The 19,730-nt window shown below is 34.4% G+C and overlaps 2 protein-coding genes across 2 annotated transcripts; both read left to right on the top strand.

Moving 5' to 3' along the window:
- Nucleotides 1–493: 493 nt before the first annotated feature.
- LOC129297226 (protein COFACTOR ASSEMBLY OF COMPLEX C SUBUNIT B CCB3, chloroplastic-like) lies at nt 494–3,096 on the top strand. Its single transcript, XM_054935591.1, has 3 exons — nt 494–641; nt 751–794; nt 2,340–3,096. Exons 1-3 carry the CDS (start codon nt 596–598, stop codon nt 2,859–2,861), a joined length of 612 nt encoding a protein of 203 aa, XP_054791566.1. The 5' UTR covers nt 494–595; the 3' UTR covers nt 2,862–3,096.
- Nucleotides 3,097–4,648: 1,552 nt separating this feature from the next.
- Nucleotides 4,649–19,612, top strand: LOC129297224 (uncharacterized aarF domain-containing protein kinase At1g71810, chloroplastic-like; the record flags this gene model as incomplete). Its single annotated transcript, XM_054935589.1, is given in 19 exon segments — nt 4,649–5,294; nt 5,459–5,503; nt 7,728–7,766; nt 8,296–8,466; nt 8,583–8,735; nt 9,004–9,039; nt 10,247–10,290; nt 11,273–11,363; nt 14,075–14,116; nt 14,229–14,321; nt 14,323–14,338; nt 15,950–16,064; nt 16,160–16,209; nt 16,338–16,416; nt 18,292–18,342; nt 18,419–18,495; nt 18,498–18,559; nt 18,687–18,731; nt 19,521–19,612. Coding segments are annotated over 19 exon segments (1,724 nt in total), but the record flags the coding sequence as incomplete, so codon positions are not given.
- Between the last annotated feature and the right edge of the window lie 118 nt (nt 19,613–19,730).

Below are 19,730 nucleotides of genomic sequence, written 5' to 3'. Positions count from 1 at the left end.
ATAAATATTTAAATTACCTCAATCGAACATCTAACGATGATTTAGGGCGCTTCTTTCATCCCTATTGTTGTCAAATGAGAGTAACAATACTATCAAACCTGTACAATGTGCTGCGACATATGGTGTCTATAAATATAAAATTTCCAGAAATAAATCTTTATTTGATTGGTTAGTAGTAAGAAAATAAACAAAAATATATTTAAATGAAAAATATCAAAATAACTTAATTAAAATATTTCATATTGTGAAAAAGAAGGCTCCACACACACACACTGTTTTGTCCATAAATCACTTTCAACTTTTTCAAATTTATTAAATCCTTCTAAAAATAAAATACCTATAATTTAATAATGTAATTTTTTTCTTATTAATATGTAAGAAAAAGAAGGCTTCACGTGGGATTCGGGTCTTCCTTTTTTTTTTTTTCTTTTTTTTTTAATACTAGGATTTGGGTCAATTAACCATTTCTGATTGCACTTGAGGCTATTTGTTACTCACGAAATTGCGAAACTATACCCAACCAAATGCAATTTGATACCCGTTAAATGCACTGTTTGCCTCTCAACCGTATTTTCTCTCCTTATCGTCGTTGATAATGCTGGCTTCGCAATCTTATCTTCTGAACACCGTTTATGTAAAAGGTGTCATTCTTTTTTTTTTTTTTTAATTCTTGTTTTCATTCTTTGTGGATTTTCCTAGTGGTCGTCTTCTTACTTCCATCTCCTCTGTTTCTGTGTTCCAATTTTGCAGGATTCAAACCTTCTGTATATAAGCGAACCAGTTTCAATGTTTCTGTAAGTATCTTCCGCTCCCCGTTTTGTGTTCTTTAATTTGAAAATTCTGCGCAGCTTTTCTTCTATCCCGTAGTAATTATCCAGAAAATTCAAATGGGAATGCTTCGAATAGCTGAATTTAGCTTGGTCACTTTAATTTTGCTATTTCGTGGCTTCAATTGATGTTCTCATTTTGCTCTTATCTTAAATTTGAGTAGTTGTTAATCATGATAAACAAAGGGGAAATACATTTGGGAAAAGGAAACCTAACCAAATGCTAACGAGAAAAATATAAGGTTTTAAACACGCATGCTTGTACCAATGTTTAGACAACAAGTTCGTATTCCAGATTTTAAGAATAATTTGGTTTTCCACGTCACCCATGCTTGAGTAAAATGAATTCTTGGTTCCGAAGGTTAAGTATAATTGTCTCATTTCAGTCCTTCAAAGATTATTTTTATTTGAAAATTGTCCTCGGTGAATTCTAAGTTTTAATCCTATATTGGTACTAAGCAGTAGATTATCTAATTTCAAACGTTTAATACTGTATATTTAACTTTGATTTCCGATGCTTAGTTGCATCCTTCTTGAAATATAACTAAATTGGAGGAACTCTGAATATTATTTTGAGATAAAATTTTACATGCCAGGATTGTTCTTGCATGTAAATTTCAGAATCTCTTAGCCTGCATTATTTCTGTATTGCAATGGGATTTCTGAAACATGTTTTCTATTTAAATGTTGGATAGGTTCACAGACGTTCCAAAAGATACTGTGTATGACCTAAGTTCAATTTATCTTCTAAATGTAACATTCGGGTGATTTTGTTTTAGTTCAATTTATTATTTATAATGTCTGAATTGTTTATTAGTCCATCTCTCTCTCTCTCTCTACATTTTTGGGAAGCTATGAAATCAGAATGCAGAATAATTACAGAGTTAGCAAACTTGATTTCTTTAGTTTTCTATAATTCTGAGTGCAACTTGACATTCGTCCATATCTGATTCATGAAACTAGCAGGAACTGGCATTCTATTCTTCTAATTTACATTTAAACCGACATTTACATTTCCATATGCTAATTGAAGTTGTTTCCATCGAAAAAGAGCTGCTATGTGCTTCTGCTTTGTTTATTTCACCTTCATACCGAATGGTTCCGTTTGCCTTTAACTTGGAGAGTTCAATATAAAGTTGTATTTGGTGCTTAGAGGAGATCATTTATCACTTGCTGCAATTTATGAAATGCACTTTTTTTTTTAAACAAGATTTTTTGACCAAATTTTTCTAAACAAGATTGTTGCCAAAAAAATTATGGATACAGTACAAGTTTTCATAACTGATAATCTTTTGACTTTTTTTTTTTAAATTACATCAAATTCAAATGCTCTATGGTACATGTAATCTACTGGCTATACTATATATGTCAAGTTGTTAATGGCCACGCCTTATTTAATAGGATATGTCACTTGAGTGAGAATGACATCTGAAATAGAGGAATGTTCTGCTTTTGCACTTACTGGTACTATGTTCTACTTCACCTTATAATCTGGCGTTTCAAATGTTGCAGGAAAGATCAAGTTATCTAACCAAGAGACCTGCAAATGGGCGATCTCAAATCTTGCAATGTAGTGCAGGCACTGAATTCTTAACACTGCAATCAGCGGCGACTTCACTGACGGCCTCTTTTGACTCAAATGCAATTTCCGATCCTCTAAAGCAGGCCACAACAGAAATAACACATGCACTTACTCTTGAAAACTTCAACTTTAGGCTGGTTCTCGCAGATTTGGATCCTGCTACTGCAAAGCTAGCAATTGGGTTTTTAGGTCCCTTTCTGTCAGTGTTTGGATTTCTGTTTATCTTGAGGATAGTCATGTCCTGGTACCCCAAGCTTCCTGTGGGCAAGTTCCCATATGTGATAGCTTATGCTCCCACAGAGCCACTTCTTGTTCAGACCCGCAAAGTGATCCCTCCGCTTGCCGGTGTGGACGTGACTCCTGTGGTTTGGTTCGGTTTAATTAGTTTTCTTAATGAAATATTGGTGGGACCTCAAGGGTTGCTTGTTCTCCTTTCTCAGCAAGTCAATTAGCTTACATATGTGAGATTTGGGTACATCACCAGATTGTATTCCATTGTTCCTTTGAGGACATCCGATAAAATTGGATCAATCCGGAGATTGTATCCATCAAATTCTTGTCATTGGATGTATATGAGTGTACAAATTTGGCCATTTTGTTGTGCTAGTGGCTTCACTAGTTAAGTGCTAATGAGATGGTTGAGTGCAGACTAGAGAGTAATCAAAATCCTTTACTTCTAGATTCAGATCTTATGATTTCAAAAGTCAACAATGAGTCAATGGTTGAATCAATACCAACAATAGCTCTATATCGTGTAATTCACAATTCAAATATTATGATTTGTAACAAGTTGTAAAGTGGATTATATAAATTGATAACTCTGGCAAAAAGAGATAAAATTTCATGATTGAATTGAATGTAAATTATGCATATCAAGTTAATATGCAATGATAGTATGACTGGGATGTAGAAATATGTGAAAACAATAAATTGCCATGACAGTTATTAAGAGTTTTTATGATGCTTGTCAAGAAAGAAAAATAATGATATGTGAGATTTGACATTGTTTTAGGGTCTGGATTAACAATTTTCTACTTTTGAAAAGTATTTTCCCATTTTTGGGATGTGTGAAGTTGTTTGGTAATAATAAATTTTCAGAAGCTCATTTTAAGAAGTTCATTCTAAAATAATGAATGCAAGGGGTAGCTTTTGCATTTCCGTTTGAATAATGAATGCACTCAATTCATTCACTAATCACTGCCCATATTACCCCTCTTTAGGCATTTTATATTTTCTTCCCATGGTTGAACACGAACTTTCCTTTAGTCCGCCTACTTCCTAAAAACTGTACGAGTAATATAATAGGACTTTTATTTTTATTTTTTAAAAGATATGATTACAGAGCTCTTCAATAATTAATAATTCTTTCATTTAAAAATATAAAGTATTTGTAATTGAATTTTACCCTTCAATAAAATAATTATTTATTTTTAAATTAACACAATCTTTTCATATTTATGGTGTTTCATTCTAAAATAAATATAAAGTAATTTATTTATTACAAGTATTTTTTTTTAAAAGAAGCAATTATTATATTTTAAAATATTAAAAATGCCTTATATTTTTTAATATCTAACTCTTTAAAAAATATCTTATAATTTTTATTAGAGGGAGTATATTATAAATTTAATTTTTTATTTCAAAATTAATTTTGATCTTGATATAATTTAAACTTTATATTGTTTATAGATTCTTTTATTATATATATTTTTTACCACATCTATTTTTATATTATTATATATTTTTTAACAAATCAAGTTTTACATAACGAAAAATACGTATAATAAAATTTCTATCCTTTTTAGTAATTATACAGATTATTCAAACAATTTTTAATTTTACAAGTTGACTTTTAAAAAATATATTTAAATACAAATCTTGTCAGAATAACTAACTTTTGATTAATTACATGAGTAATGGTTTAATTTATGAGTTATATATAATAAATATTTTTTGAACTAAGGTTTTAAGGATTTTGAGGTAATCTATTCTAGGGAAAAAGAAAAGAAAAGATCTTTGCAATTTTATAATCAACAAAATTGGTAACTATTCACACATTAAGAAATTTCTTTAATTTTTTTTTCGTAAATCACATTAAGATATTTCTGAAACAATTACTTATTCTGTTTTTATTCGTAGTATATTCTTTTTATCTTATTTTATTTATTTAGAAGATATTTTACAAGTATATAGAAACTCAGACAGCCAAACAAATGAAAAATAGAAGTTGATGCTTTGATTTTAGCATGTTCTTGTAAAGAACTGTGAATGGATAAGCCATGCAAGGTCCCGAAGACACCTTGTGCCATTTTCGAATATATTTTCTTCCCAAGAAGTTGAGGTTTAGACTTCTCTGAGAGGTTACAGAACAAAAAGCTTCTGCAAAATTCCACTCCATTCCTTCCTAACGACCTTCATTCACTCTCTCACTGCAACTACGCATCACAATCCTCTCTCTACAAATGCTAGCACATCCTTCTCTTTCTCCTTCATCGTTTCTCGCCACTCATAAACTCCAATCCCCTTCTTTACTATGTCCCAAACAATGCAATTCCTCTTCTCCTTGCTGGTTTCTTCCCCTTTCCCCTCAACCCCACCAAATTTCTGGGACCCATAGGTCCGGCATATGTGCTGCCACCACCGCCGGTGGTGGTGGGGATCTTGAGGTCGATACCTTCACGGCCAAGTCCGGTTATCTCTTCGAGCTCAGTGACTCTGAGGCGGACTCTCTGGCTGAATACAACATATCTAAGATCGCTGCCATTTATAGAAGAAAGCCTTTGATTGTTTTTCGCCGGTTGTTTCAGATAGGAACTGCTTTTGGCAAGTGGTTTGGCCTCCGTTTCATTGACAGTCTGAAGGAGCGGTCTGATGAAATGTTTGAGGTTTGTAAATTTTATTTCGTGCAAAATAATTGGTTAAGTTGCAGTATGCTTCTGAAGGAGTTATCGAATTTTCATTATTGCACAGGGATTACATTTTTGAAGCTTATGATTTGCGGGTTAGATTGACAAACACTGAGTGTTTCGTTTTAATTGTTTACTTGTAGGTTAGAGCTGCAGAACTCAGGAAGATATTGGTAGAACTTGGACCGGTATGTCATGTTTTGCAAACTATAATAAAATTTGGGCTTTCTTCTGATTTCCTTTTCCTATAACTTGGTGTCATTCTGATTTTGATCGGTAAAAATATGGGTCCATACTATTTTTCCAAGTCTTGTCAAATTACCGTATGACATTGTTCAAGTGGTGTAAATGGGTCAGCTTTATCATTGCAACTTCCAGTTTGTCCAAGCGGTTGTTTCTGCATTTCGTTTTCTTCAAGAAGTTTTCATGAACTTTTTTGGGTTCTTGGATTTTCATCTAGTTTCAATTGAATGATTATAATTCATGAATGTTGGGTTGAGTTAAAAATAAAGGAGATATTCAGAATTGTACTAACTATAGAGGGATTAAACTCATGAGCCACACAATGAAATTGTGGGAGAAAGTAATTGAGCACAGGTTGAGATTGGAGACAAGTATTTCTGAGAATCAATTTGGTTTTATGCCAGGTAGATCAACTACAGAGGCGATTTATCTACTAAGGGGATTAATGGAAAAGTATCGTTGTAAAGATAAAGATCTACACATGGTTTTTATTGATTTGGAAAAAGCTTATGACCGTATACCAAGAGAAGTGCTTTGGAAAGCGTTGGAAAAAAAGGGAGTACGGATTGCTTATATTAAAGCCATACAAGATATGTATGAGGGGGTAAAAACTAGTATAAGAACGCCTAGTGGTCAAACAAAGGATTTTCCTATAAAGATTGGACTACATCAGGGATCATCTCTGAGTCCTTATTTGTTCAACTTGATTTTAAATGTTTTGACGGAACATATTCAAGAGGAAATCCCGAAATGTATGCTCTTTGCGGATGATATAGTTCTTATAGCAGAGACAAGAGAAGAGGTTAATTGCAAACTTGAGTTATGGAGGAGGACATTGGAGTCGAAAGGTTTTCGTCTGAGTAGAAGTAAGACGGAATATTTATATTGTAAATTTGGTAAAGGACTATTCGAAAATAATTTCGAAGTGAAATTGGGAGATCAAATTATACCTCAAGTGGAAAAGTTTAGATATTTGGGAGCCATTATTCAAAATGATGGCGAAATCAGTGGAGATATTTCACATAGAATTCAAGCTGGGTGGTTTAATTGGAGAAAAGCTAAAGGAGTTATTTGTGACCGTAGGGTGCCTAATAAACTTAAAGGAAAGTTTTATCGTACTGCTATCAGACCGGCAATGTTATATAGTAGTGAATGCTGGGCTCTAACGGGACAGCAAGAGCATAAAGTTGGAGTAGCAGAGATGAGAATGTTACGATGGATGTGCGGACATACACGTAAAGATAAAATTCGAAATGAGCACATACGTGAAAAAGTGAGGGTGGCACCTATTGAGGAAAAAATGGTAGAAAATCGGTTGAGATGGTTTGGGCATGTACAAAGAAGACCAAGGGAGGCACCAGTGAGAAGAGTGGAACATATAACTTTGAGTCCGATTAAGAGAGGTAGAGGAAGGCCTAAGAGAACACTCTTGGAAGTTGTTGAACGTGATCTCTTAATTAATAATATTTCTAAAAGCTTAATAAATGATAGAGCACAATGGCGTCTTGCAATCCATGTAGCCGACCCCACCTAGTGGGATAAAGGCTTGTTGTTGTTGTTGTTGTTGTTGTTTTTGGGTTGAGTTAAAAAGTTCATTATAAGTGTCGCCTCTGTTTTCTTTTCTTCGTTCCTTTTCTCTCGCCAAGTTTTGGCTTTGATGTCCCTTCGGGCCATATATGATATAGCTGCTATATTCTTTGGCAGCCGGAGAAAGAATTAGGTACATTTAATTTCCAGAATATTAATCCTCTAAATTTGAAGTCCTCAAACATGGAGCACTGTTTTAGTAAAAACTTCAATGCATTGCTCAATAATCGTCTTAAATTTGTAGATGCCTCTGCATCAATTCACCTCTATTAGTATTTTTATCAAGGTTCTTGTTGTAATGCCCTAACTTTTGTTCTCATGGAATATCTCCTTAAAATTTGGTAGGTCTAATGGGCTTTTTGTCCTGAAAAGGTTTTTCTCATTAAGACTACACTGCTACGGATGCTAAATTATGTGCAGGAGATTTTTTAGTTTAGTTGCATTGCACAGTCTTTTGTTTATATCATGCCAATCTACTGAAATGTCTATTTTAATTCAGTGTTATCATCTACAATTTCATTTTTTTTTGGATAGAAAACAACTTTATTTTATAAATTAAAGTTTTTTGTTACTTTCTTTCAGGCGTATATTAAAATTGCCCAGGCTGTATCAACTCGTCCAGTAAGTTGCACGTAACCATGTTGTTATTATTATTATTATTTTTTCAATGTGTTCCTTTTATATGTTGCTGGTCTTTTAATATACTTCCTGCAGCTTTCCTGTTGAATTGTTATTTACTTGGTGATAAAGCTTCTTTTTCTCTTCGGATTCACCTATGCTATTTAAAGCACATGTAACACAGCACACTATACTGTTGGACTTTGTATTAGGATGTTCCTTATTGCTATATATTTTTACTTCTGGCCCTTTTGATCCTCTGTTGTAATGGGCCCATGGCCTAGACAGAGGCTCATGATAATATTTGTAACGTGATTGTTATGTTGGTGTTTAATTCAGACATTGTTTTTCTATCTTAGTAATTACTTGAATAAGATATATTAACTTTATTATTCTCAGTTATATTCTATTCTTCATGTCTGTTTTCTTGCTTATTTAGGGGGATGGGAATTTCTTTATGGTTTTGCAGGATATGATCCTGTTTCATTGTAACGTCGACTAACTTTGATATATAAAAATTTTGTGCCTGTAGGATTTGATACCACCGTCGTATTTGGATGAACTTTCATTGTTGCAAGATCGAATAAGCCCATTTTCTACAGAAGTTGCTTTCAGTATGATAGAACAAGAACTTGGTTTACCTATTGATGAACTTTTTTCAGAGATTTCACCTACGCCTGTAGCTGCAGCATCCCTGGGGCAGGTTTATATATTTTGAGTCTTTTATCTTTCTAATGATTTTAGAAGTTTTTGAGTCCTTGATTGATTTTCAAGTGTGGCTTGAAATTCCTGAAAATTGGAACTTCTTTGTGAGAGTAGGTTTATCAAGCCAGGCTTCGCCAAAGGGGACAGGTTGTTGCTGTTAAAGTCCAAAGACCAGGAGTCCAAGCTGCAATTTCCCTTGACATGTTAATATTACGTGCCTTGGCAGGCTTTATTAGGAGAGCTGGCAAATTTAATACTGATCTTCAGGTAGTGTAATGTCTGACGGAGATTAAATGGAAGGAATGTGAAATGTAGTTACATTGATGGCAAAATAATTATCATTGCTATTAATGGCCCTTTCATCCAAGGCTAGTTGATAATCGATTATTTTCTTTTAACTCCATATGGGGCCTCGTAAGAACAATTACTCTTCTCTCTCTCTATGTATTGGAGGGGGTGTATACTTCTATGCATGTGCGGTACTTTTCCAGTACCATGGTGTGTTTGGTTGCTAAACATGGTATTGTATATGCAGGCTGTTGTTGATGAGTGGGCATCAAGTCTTTTTCGGGTATGCATTGATATCCTTGTATCTTCACTTGAACTTTTCAATATGCGTGTTTATATGGTGAAATGTTTGTGTGCAAGGATTTGATGATAGAAAAATTTTGATATCTTCTTGCCAACTGAGGATCATTTAATTTATGTATCGATGATCTCACTGTCTGGTAAAAGACATGTAAGACACTACTTGTATTTGATACCTGCTGCTGCGAGCCTGCAAATATACTTTGGATCCTGATCTGTCAACGGATTGTATCATTAGTTGGACTTATATGCGTTGAAGTCCAATTACTTTATAGCGCTTGAATTTCAGTCAGGAGTAATAATTATAACACTTGGTCAGAATCTAGAGTCATGATTGAAAGACTTCGTCAGAATCCAGACCTTTTAGTATTTAATGTCTAAAAATGTTATATTACCTCGTCAATTAGCCTTCATAACTTAAAATATACTTAATTCCTTGGTAGTGTCAGGGTTCATATTCTTTCTTGAGTTTTGTGCTTTTTTGTTCACTTAGCTTGTGTCTTGTGAAAGGGGGAAAAGGTTAAAAATAAAAAGGAAAGAAAATCAGATTGGCAGAGCAATATAAATGAACTAAATTATTAGTTTCAGGATCTCAACAATTCTTATTGTTGGCTGGTGACTACGTGTTTCTTTTTTCCTTTTTTTTTTTAATAACTTGTTCCTTTTGTTTTGGAGCTTGCATATTTTATCATCTTTTTGTCTTGCACCCTTCCTAAAAATTGAATCTATAAGGTGCTGGACTTGCAAATTGATTCTAAAAGCTGGTGATATGTAAAGTAGTATTTCCGTTTTTTTTTTTTAATTTCCTTTTATTTTCTGTTTCTCTTTTCCTCTGGCTCTCCACAGAAACTCTTGTTATGATGGAATGAGAGGATATTTTATCCATTTGATTTGTATTTTCCACTTCGTTTCTGTTGAAAAATTTTCTACGTTATGCTAAGTGATCCTATTTTATTATAAAAGCCCTGATTCAAAGGATAACCTTACTTTATCCAGATTTCTAATCAGTGAAACTGATTCTTTAAATTATTCCCTCATCTTCTAATACAGTCCAGCTCGAAACCTTAGAGAATTGAATAATGCAAGATTTGTAATGTTTCTTAAGCTTATCATCAATCTTGTGCATATTTTATGAAAGTTATAATTCATAGAACTTAAAATTGAATACAGGTAAATCACCTTGAATGCAGGAGATGGACTATAAGAATGAAGCTAGCAATGGTCTCAAGTTTAGGTAAGTGCACGCTATCAATGTCTTTGTGACAATGTTCTAGTCTTTATGCACTTTCTCTGAGGATATAGTAGCATGCTTTGAAAACATAGGCATTGGTTTGACTTTGTAGTAGTTGACTGATGGAACTTGGTATTGTTAATCAACAATTAAGAGGAGAATTAGTAAAAAAAACCCCTTTAATAAGTGATGGAAGAGGTAAATGGTCAAAAGAGACTAATTATTCCTATCACAGTAGCTTGGGCCCCTCTTGAGTCCCTTCTCCCTCATCTACTGGTACATTCAGCTTATTGGGCCACTGTCTTTTATTAACTTAGCCCTTAACACACTTGGGCTCATCATTGAGTCATATTTTACACACATTTGAATTACTGTGATCACCAGTCATCTTCTCATATTGTGACTTGGCTTGGAAGTTATGAATTAAGCCCTTAACACTCTCTGGAATTTTTTTTCCCCATGTGAAGATTGTATTAGATAGACTTCAACCTGACTTTCACGTTCTCTGTTCAGTCAACATCACTTAATTCTGTCTAAATCCCATCATGTATGGCAGACCTGGCTTTTAATTTTTCCCTCTGGATATCTTATAATGACAGGAGACGGAGTGTTAATGATGAGAACACTGACTTTTCCAACACTTGACTTAACTTTTAAGTAATTTGTTGCACATATGAGCTGATTTTTTCCCATTTTCTTTTTCCCTGTTTACTTAGGTTTGAGCTTTTAAGAGGCTGAAAGTTTGTCTAGCTCGCTCCTTAGTCATTATATCAGACTTATGGAGCCTCTGACTTGCTAACAATGTCTTTATCTCAGCAGTCATCATAGCAGTCCCTCCCTGGTGGTTGAATGTTTCATTTCATCTCTCTGTGTACCAAATTTTAGTCCTAGCATTGCTAATGGTGCTTTCTTTCAGTTCTCATTGATCATTAATGGAGGCATCATGAATTCCTTTTTCTTCTTATTTATTTTGTGTGACGAGCAGGAAGTTATATGGCTCTATACAAGATGTAGTGGTTCCCTTAATGTATACGGAGTATACAACTCGCAAGGTCTTAGTCATGGAATGGATTGAGGTACTTGTTTTGTCTCACTTGAGTTGTCTGTTTACTTTAGTTGAGTAGGAACTAGAGATGTGTCCCATATGTTGTATAAAGCATGAGGGATGGACTGCATTATTTATGGCTTGTGAGCAATGTAGCTTGTTATAGAGTTTGTATTTCATATTGATCTATTGATAGTTCAATGTATGTATGGCTTTAAAGCTAGATAAATTAACTTGGGGCTTAAGATGCATGACTCTAAAACTTTTTAGAAATTATTTTAACGTTTCTTTCAATGCTAGTATGTATTAGAATAGGGAAAATCTCATTTAGGGCCTCTAAAACACACAAATTTGCACTACAAGCCCAATAAATTTGAAAATGCATTGCAGGCCAAAGGGTATTTTTTGCAAATTTTGTTGTAGATGAAAAGATACTATTGCTCTTGTTTCAAGGGCATGTCCATGTATGTACAGCACGAAGTCCACAAATTCTCAATACAATGTTTATAAATGCACAACATATTTGGTGGACATGATTTAACTTGAAGTAAAATGTACAAGCAAGCAAATGATGAACAACACAATGTTTCTGAATATGCAACATAATACCCATCAATTCTCAACACAATGAACATATGTAGACTTGCAACATTCGTACAATATAAAGTCCATAATACAACAACAACAACAAGCCTTTATCCTACTAGGTGGGGTCGGCTACATGGATTGCAAGACGCCATTGTGCTCTATCATTTATCAAGCTTTTAGGAATATTATTAATTAAGAGATCGCGTTCAACAACTTCCAAGAGTGTTCTCTTAGGCCTTCCTCTACCTCTCTTAATCGGACTCAAAGTTATATGTTTCACTCTTCTCACTGGTGCCTCCCTTGGTCTTCTTTGTATATGCCCAACCATCTCAACCGATTTTCTACCATTTTTTCCTCAATAGGTGCCACCCTCACTTTTTTGCGTACGTGCTCATTTCGAATTTTATCTTTACGTGTATGTCCGCACATCCATCGTAACATTCTCATCTCTGCTACTCCAACTTTATGTTCTTGCTGTCCCGTTAGAGCCCAGCATTCACTACTATATAACATTGCCGGTCTAATAGCAGTGCGATAAAACTTTCCTTTAAGTTTATTAGGCACCTTACGGTCACAAATAACTCCTTTAGCTTTTCTCCAATTAAACCACCCAGCTTAAATTCTATGTGAAATATCTCCACTGATTTCGCCATCATTTTGAATAATGGCTCCCAAATATCTAAACTTTTCCACTTGAGGTATAATTTGATCTCCCAATTTCACTTCCAAATTATTGTCGAATAGTCCTTTACCAAATTTACAATATAAATATTCCGTCTTACTTCTATTCAGACGAAAACCTTTCGACTCCAATGTCCTCCTCCATAACTCAAGTTTGTAATTAACCTCTTCTCTTGTCTCTGCTATAAGAACTATATCATCCGCGAAGAGCATACATTTCGGGATTTCCTCTTGAATATGTTCCGTCAAAACATTTAAAATCAAGTTGAACAAATAAGGACTCAGAGATGATCCCTGATGTAGTCCAATCTTTATAGAAAAATCTTTTGTTTGACCACTAGGCGTTCTTATACTAGTTTTTACCCCCTTATACATATCTTGTATGGCTTTAATATAAGCAATCCGTACTCCCTTTTTTTCCAACGCTTTCCAAAGCACTTGGTATACTGTCATAAGTTTTTTCCAAATCAATAAAAACCATGTGTAAATCTTTATCTTTACAACGATACTTTTCCATTAATCCCCTTAGTAGATAAATCGCCTCTATAGTTGATCTACCTGGCATAAAACCAAATTGATTCTTAGAAATACTTGTCTCCAATCTCAACCTGTGCTCAATTACTTTCTCCCACAATTTCATTGTGTGGCTCATGAGTTTAATCCCTCTATAGTTAGTACAATTCTGAATATCTCCTTTATTTTTATAAATAGGAATTAATGTACTTCTCCTCCACTCATCAGGCATTTTCTTGGACCGTAAAATCACATTAAATAACTTAGTTAACCATCTCACCCCTTCTTCACCTAAACATTTCCACGCTTCGATAGATATACAATCAGGTCCGTTGGCTCTACCATTTGCCATTTTCTTAAGAGCTTCCTTTACCTCCTTATCACGTATTATTCGATAGAATGACAAATTTTGTTCTCCTTCACCAGTTACTAAATCCTCCAAGTTACTAGATGAATCCATAATGAACAATATATTTTCATTGAAACAACATACTTCAAGTTAATGTGCATCGGATATGTTGTTGTACATTCATGAATATTGTATTGAGAATTCGCGGACATTGTCTTATGTTATGAACATTCTATTGAGACAAGGGCAAATATGTCTTTTCATTCACAATAAAATTTACAAGAAAGGCACTTTGGCATGTAGTGCATTTTCAATTTTATTGAGCCTGCAGTGTACATTTTTGTGTTTTGGTGGCCCTAAGTGAGATTCTCCTGTTAGAATACTACCAATTACAAACTCAAATAATGAGAAAAATAGCGCTCTTATTGTAATTTCTCTTGTCAAACTGTCTAGAATAATTTTCTAAGGAAAGTGCCTCAACTTTCCTCCCTTTGAGATTCAAGAGAAATATAGAAGCCATTTTCTCTTGTAGATGATCTTTTTATCCCTGCTGCATGAGTTTGACACTTCTTCTGATGCAAGTCTTGTTTAATTTTTTACATCTATTGTAGGGGCAGAAATTATCAGAAGTGAAGGATCTCTACTTGATTGAGGTCATTTGTGAAGCTAGATGCAGACATTCTTGTTTTGATATTTACTCTGTTAGCAATCAGCTTTTACGCAATGGACTAAGCAAGTTCATCTTTCCTTTCTTGTGATAATTAGGTCGGAGTTTACTGCTCATTCAATCAACTTCTTGAGTATGGATTCTATCATGCAGATCCACACCCTGGCAATCTTCTCCGTACATATGATGGAAAAACTAGCTTATTTAGGTAATTTAAGTATGAAAAGAATTGAAGTATACAATCCAGTGTGTTTTCCTATGAATTTTACTGTCTGCTTTTTTTTCTGTTGGCTTCTTGGTTGATCTCTACACTAATTATCATGTTCGACAACTTAAAGTTTCAAACAAGTTGAACTCTTGGAATGCCTGCCTCATGGTATAAAACCCTTTTTCTTTCTCCCTTTTTTTTCTAACCTTCATTTGGTGGTAATTTCTATTAATTCCTTTGTTACTTCTTCCAGGTTGCTCATAAAATCATATCATCAGATATTAAAAGAGACAGCGTAGAGTGAAGAGTTAAAATTATTTTATGATGTCTGATGCCTGTCATCCTAACTTTCGTTTTGATTTAAAAGTATAAAAGTTGAGACCCTTATTATGGAGCTTGGTCTTCGGATAGTTCTGATTCTTTGTTAGATTTTATACCCCCTTCAGTGTTTTGGACAACCCAGAAGACAACTCTTTTCTGTTTTGCCTTATTTAGAAGTCTAAGGCCCCTTTCTTGGAGAACTAAAGTTATCTCAAAAGCTTAAACTGTTTGGAGAAGGATCATAAATGATATTTACACACACTTGCATGAGCAACATAGCCCCTTGCGTTAAAGTCATTAGGGCTTGAAGCATGGTCAAAACATATTGGGGGAGGTAATATTGAACCCCTAACTAGGTCATGTAGGCGCTAATACTTTGTGAAGAACTATTTCATCCATAAAGCTTAAGCTCTTTGGTGAAGGTCCAGCAATGGTATTCACACACACAACATATAAAACACAACCCATTGCTAAAAATTCATTGGGGTTTCAGCATGGTCAATGGGCTTCAAATACTCTGTAAAAAAAAATTAATGCAATAAGAAAAACTTGGGAGAGGTAAGGATTGAACTCCTGACCAGATCATGGATGCCCTAATGCCTTGTGAAGAGCCAATTCATCCCTAAAGCTTCTTTGAGAAGTCTCATATATGATATTGATATACATGCCTAGCACCTTAAACTTCTGATGATCTATTGTAGGTAAGTTCTCAAAATGCACCCTCTCCCACATTGTTGATGTTTCTATAGTTTATAATTATTATACACTTTATGCGTAATGAGGTCTAAATCATGTATTATGAAGTTTAGTACAGCACCATTATGTTCTATTTTAGCTTGAAGTGAAACAACTTACCTATTTAGCCTAGTACTGGAGGGGAGGTGCTCAACCTTCCTAAAAGTTCTAAAGCAAAGCATATCTTGCTTGAAACATGATTTTCTGAAGGGGATGGTTTACACCCAAGGTCCTAAATTCTGAACGAAAATCAATTAGATGTAGTTCAGTAGTATTAAGTAAAAAATGTCTCTAAATCGCCAGCTGTGTCTGAGATGATTTGATTCATGTGCTAAAAGTCAGCCGACGCCTGGTAATGATGCCTCGTATGGATGGGCATGAAATTCATTGGCAAAGGTCATGCCTTTGTCAGCTACACACTACTTACCAGCAACTCTGCCTGTCTAGCTCATTGAACATAGTAGTAATGACTTTCTTTTTGCATATCAAGAATACATAGTTATATACATATAACAAACATCTTTCCTGTTTCTTTTTCCCCCCTTTTGCCACCAGATTTTGGTATGACTGGTGAATTTAAGCAAGAACTGCGTGAGGGTTTCATTGAAGCTTGTCTCCATCTTGTAAATCGTGATTTCGATGCATTGGCTAAGGACTTTGTCACTCTTGGGTATATATGAAATACGATTACATACCTTCCATTTTCATTTTTTGCGTAGACTATTCTTATTGATATAGATCTAATTTAATTGTAAATTTTATCAGGCTTCTACCCCCCACTTCTGAGAGAGAAGCTGTTACGAAGGCCTTGACAGGTTCTTAATTTATTATGTTTAGGTGAACTTTAATATTTTTCTGACTGTAATTTGCTGTAGAAATTCATTACCTTTTCTTTCTGGGGAACTTACTAATTACAGATATTGCCTGCATTACTTTGATGAAGGTGTCTTCCAAAATGCTGTTGCCAAAGGAGTTCGCAATATTAGCTTTGGAGATCTTTTAGGAAACTTAGGAACCACAATGTAAGTTCTCTATATTAAGCTAGGTGATATAAGGACCCAGATGACATTTGCAGGTTTTCTAGGTTTGTCAATGGCCCATAAAATATGCCTACAAAAGTTAATTATGTATATTACATGAAAAGATAACCATAATTGCATATCTGATTCGTACATTTGCCACATTTACCTTCTAACCACACATTCTAGTCAAATTTATTTGACAATAATGTTATAAAATTAGTTGAATCTATTATAATTAGTTTTATAAGAAAATAAAAAGGGTTAAGTGGCATTTATGCCCTTGAATTATCTTACGAGGAGCACTAGGTATCGTAAATTATTTATTAGAGTAATGTTGCCCTTCCAATGTCAATATCATTGCAAAGTCGCCTCTTGACTTATGGATATTGACGTTGATGGTTAACATCAAATTAACTTTGGGCTAAAAATCATTTTTGTCCTCAAAGTGTCCATGAAAGAGTAACTAACCTCCTAAAATTTAATAATGTGGAGCAATTGGTACCCATGTTTTTTTTTTTTCCATAACATGTGGCATCATATTTAAAGTGTCACATGTTTTCCCACCTGGGTATTCATTAGTAAGAAAAAGTCTATCAACCCAGATTAACAATCAATCAACAACATTGTCACAAGTTTTATATGTCCACGACTTGTTAACTAGACATTCGTTGGTTGAGAAAAAAAATTCTCTTAGCTTGCACTAATGGTCAGTATCAAAACATGAGTGTCATGTTTTGATTGAAAAATAAGAGGATGAAATAGATACCTTTTGGCTTGCCATTTGTGATCTGTTGGTGAAATAGAAAAAGGTTTGTCAACCTCCATTAATTATAAATTAATGGTGATGCCACAAATATATATATGCCTATCATGTCTAGCTATGACATTGATTGGTGATTGGTGATTGGTGAATACCTACATAACTTATATGATAGGATAGGCAGATATAACATGTGACAGTACCGTTAGTTGATCATCAGTGCAGATTGACAAACCTTTTTTTATTGATGAAAGCTTAGTTGGCAAGCCATGTGACAACCCTAAACATGGTGTGACATGTTTCAGCTGAGAAAAAGGGTGTCAACTCCTCCACGTCATTGAACTTTAGAATGTCGGTTGCTCCTTCATGAGTACTTTAGGGGGAAAAATGTTATTTAACTCAAAGTCAATCTAAATGTAATGGTCAATGTCAACGTTTGTTAGTCAGGGACAACATTACAATGATTTTAACACTTGAGGGGTTACATTGTTCTAATAAATAGTGTAGGGTATCTAGTACTCCTCACAAAAGAGTTCAAGTTCAAAATGGTCTTTAACCAATAAAAAAATAATGTATAGTGTTGATCCTCTTATAACTGACTGAAATTGGGAAACAGTTCACTTTCTATCTAGCCAACATAAACCTAAGTAATAGCCTCATTTGAGTGCCAACTCAATACTTTGGAGTGATTCTGTGGCAGCAAAAATACAGGGGCTATCTTTTATTGTACATATTATACTGGCTTGAAATGGCCTGTTGTACGACAAATATAGTCATGATCACATTCTCCACATTTATATACTACTTTCTTAGTCCTTGAATTGGACAAGCGTAATCACATTTTGTCACTAGCTTATTAAGATTAAGAAAAAGTTTCATGTAGATTCCTGAGCTTTCTAGCCGAAACTTATTGTTTGAGATTTCAATCTATAGGATTTAATGATTTTCTAGATCCAACTCCAGCAGGGATGTAAAGTTTGTGTTTTAGGCTTTTAGCTTATAATGGACTAAATTAACAACATATTTTAAATATTCTCCTGCTATTTTCTTCTTGATGCTGGTTGGCTCATTCTTTATGTTTCTTTTTGACATGCTATGCTGTCTTCTTTTTCCAGGTATAAATTCAAATTCAGGATACCTTCATACTTCTCACTTGTTATCCGAAGGTAATGCTATTTGAATGTAGTATTAAGTTAATGTCTCAGTTCCTTATAATCTATAAACTTTTATTTGCTCTTTCAGCCTTGCTGTACTCGAAGGCATTGCTGTTAGCTTTAATCCTGAGTACAAAGTTCTGGGTAGTACTTACCCTTTTATTGCTAAAAAGTACTTACTGACAGCTCTCCTCAGCTTCAATCTTCCTTGCAGACTCTTCTTTACAAGGTAAAGCAAGAGACACGTTTATATGTTACTTGACCTAGATATGGATTATAAATTCTCATTGCCATAACTTTTCTCCGTCCAATGGCTCAATAACAAATTTCAGTATTGACTGGTCCTTCTTTATCAGGATGGCATGTTCAGAATAGATCGTCTAGAGTCTTTGGTAACAGAGGTAACTCATTCCTTTTCTTTTCTTATTTGCTTTCTTACCTATTGTCTATTTGAGGTTGAATTGTTAAATGACGTTGGAACTTGGTAGTTCTTTGTGGCTTATCTATCTTGTCAAGTAATATATTAAAACATTTACTAATTTGATGTCGTTTTATTCATACCCGTGGAAAATATGAAGCCATATTTATGAAAGGTTTTCATATATTGATTCAGTTTTAAAATCATCGTTCCAAATTTTAACTTGAACAGATTGAGCATCACAGATTCAATCTAAACCATCATTAATTCTTTATAGGACCGTTGAAACCATCTACTTAATTCTTTTTATTTCCCATGGGTGCCATGTTCTTAAATATGTCACATTGCTTTTGAAGACTGGAAAGGGTACTAGTTCATCACCCTTATGTCAAAGCCAATAGGCTTTTGGATGTTGGAGTTTGAGCTTAGAACTCTGCTCGACATATATAGGCCCATTTAAAAGCAACTGATGTGAAGTGAACACTTTAATAGATTATATTGTTGGGCCATGCCACCATGCTCACCACTCTTAAAGCTGAATAAGCTTTACATTCAGGCTTGAACTTGAGCTTACTCACCCAAATTTAAGCTGAAACTACTAAGTGGGGCCAGTATACATGTGCTAGACCTCTATTGGCCAGATGACCTTGGCATCATGGAGAAATCATATGCGAAATGCACATGATAGTGCTTTTTTCTTCCTTTCCTGTCAATTTCTGTTTTACTGCTTTTTCTTGTTCAGTACGTCAAACTAACAAATCCTTAATGACAGTCTCTCCGTGCCAAAACAGAAGGGGCCAAAAGTGACAACAGTGATTCAAGGATGATTATAAAGGAAGTCCTTTCTTTTACACTAACTGAAAGGTAACTGTCTGTCCTAGTAAGTGTTCCATCTTGTGATTGACACTACTCGTCTCTTCTCCTAATCCATGGGCCTTCATGCTAAAAATTTTAGGGTGCATTTGTGAGGGAAATCATTCTT

This window comes from Prosopis cineraria, unplaced genomic scaffold (assembly GCF_029017545.1).
Source record: "Prosopis cineraria cultivar Desert tree isolate PC_DT_omini unplaced genomic scaffold, ASM2901754v1 PC470, whole genome shotgun sequence".
Classification (NCBI taxonomy): Eukaryota; Viridiplantae; Streptophyta; class Magnoliopsida; order Fabales; family Fabaceae; genus Prosopis; species Prosopis cineraria.
This window is presented reverse-complemented; position numbering and strand designations above follow the sequence as displayed.

Excerpts from the sequence above, each read along its gene's own strand:
- LOC129297226 (XM_054935591.1), top strand. The coding sequence starts at position 596 with ATGCTGGCTTCGCAATCTTATCTTCTGAACACCGTTTATGTAAAAG. Across the intron at positions 642-750 it reads GAACACCGTTTATGTAAAAG|GATTCAAACCTTCTGTATAT; the intron begins GTGTCATTCTTT and ends CCAATTTTGCAG. Across the intron at positions 795-2,339 it reads GAACCAGTTTCAATGTTTCT|GAAAGATCAAGTTATCTAAC; the intron begins GTAAGTATCTTC and ends CAAATGTTGCAG.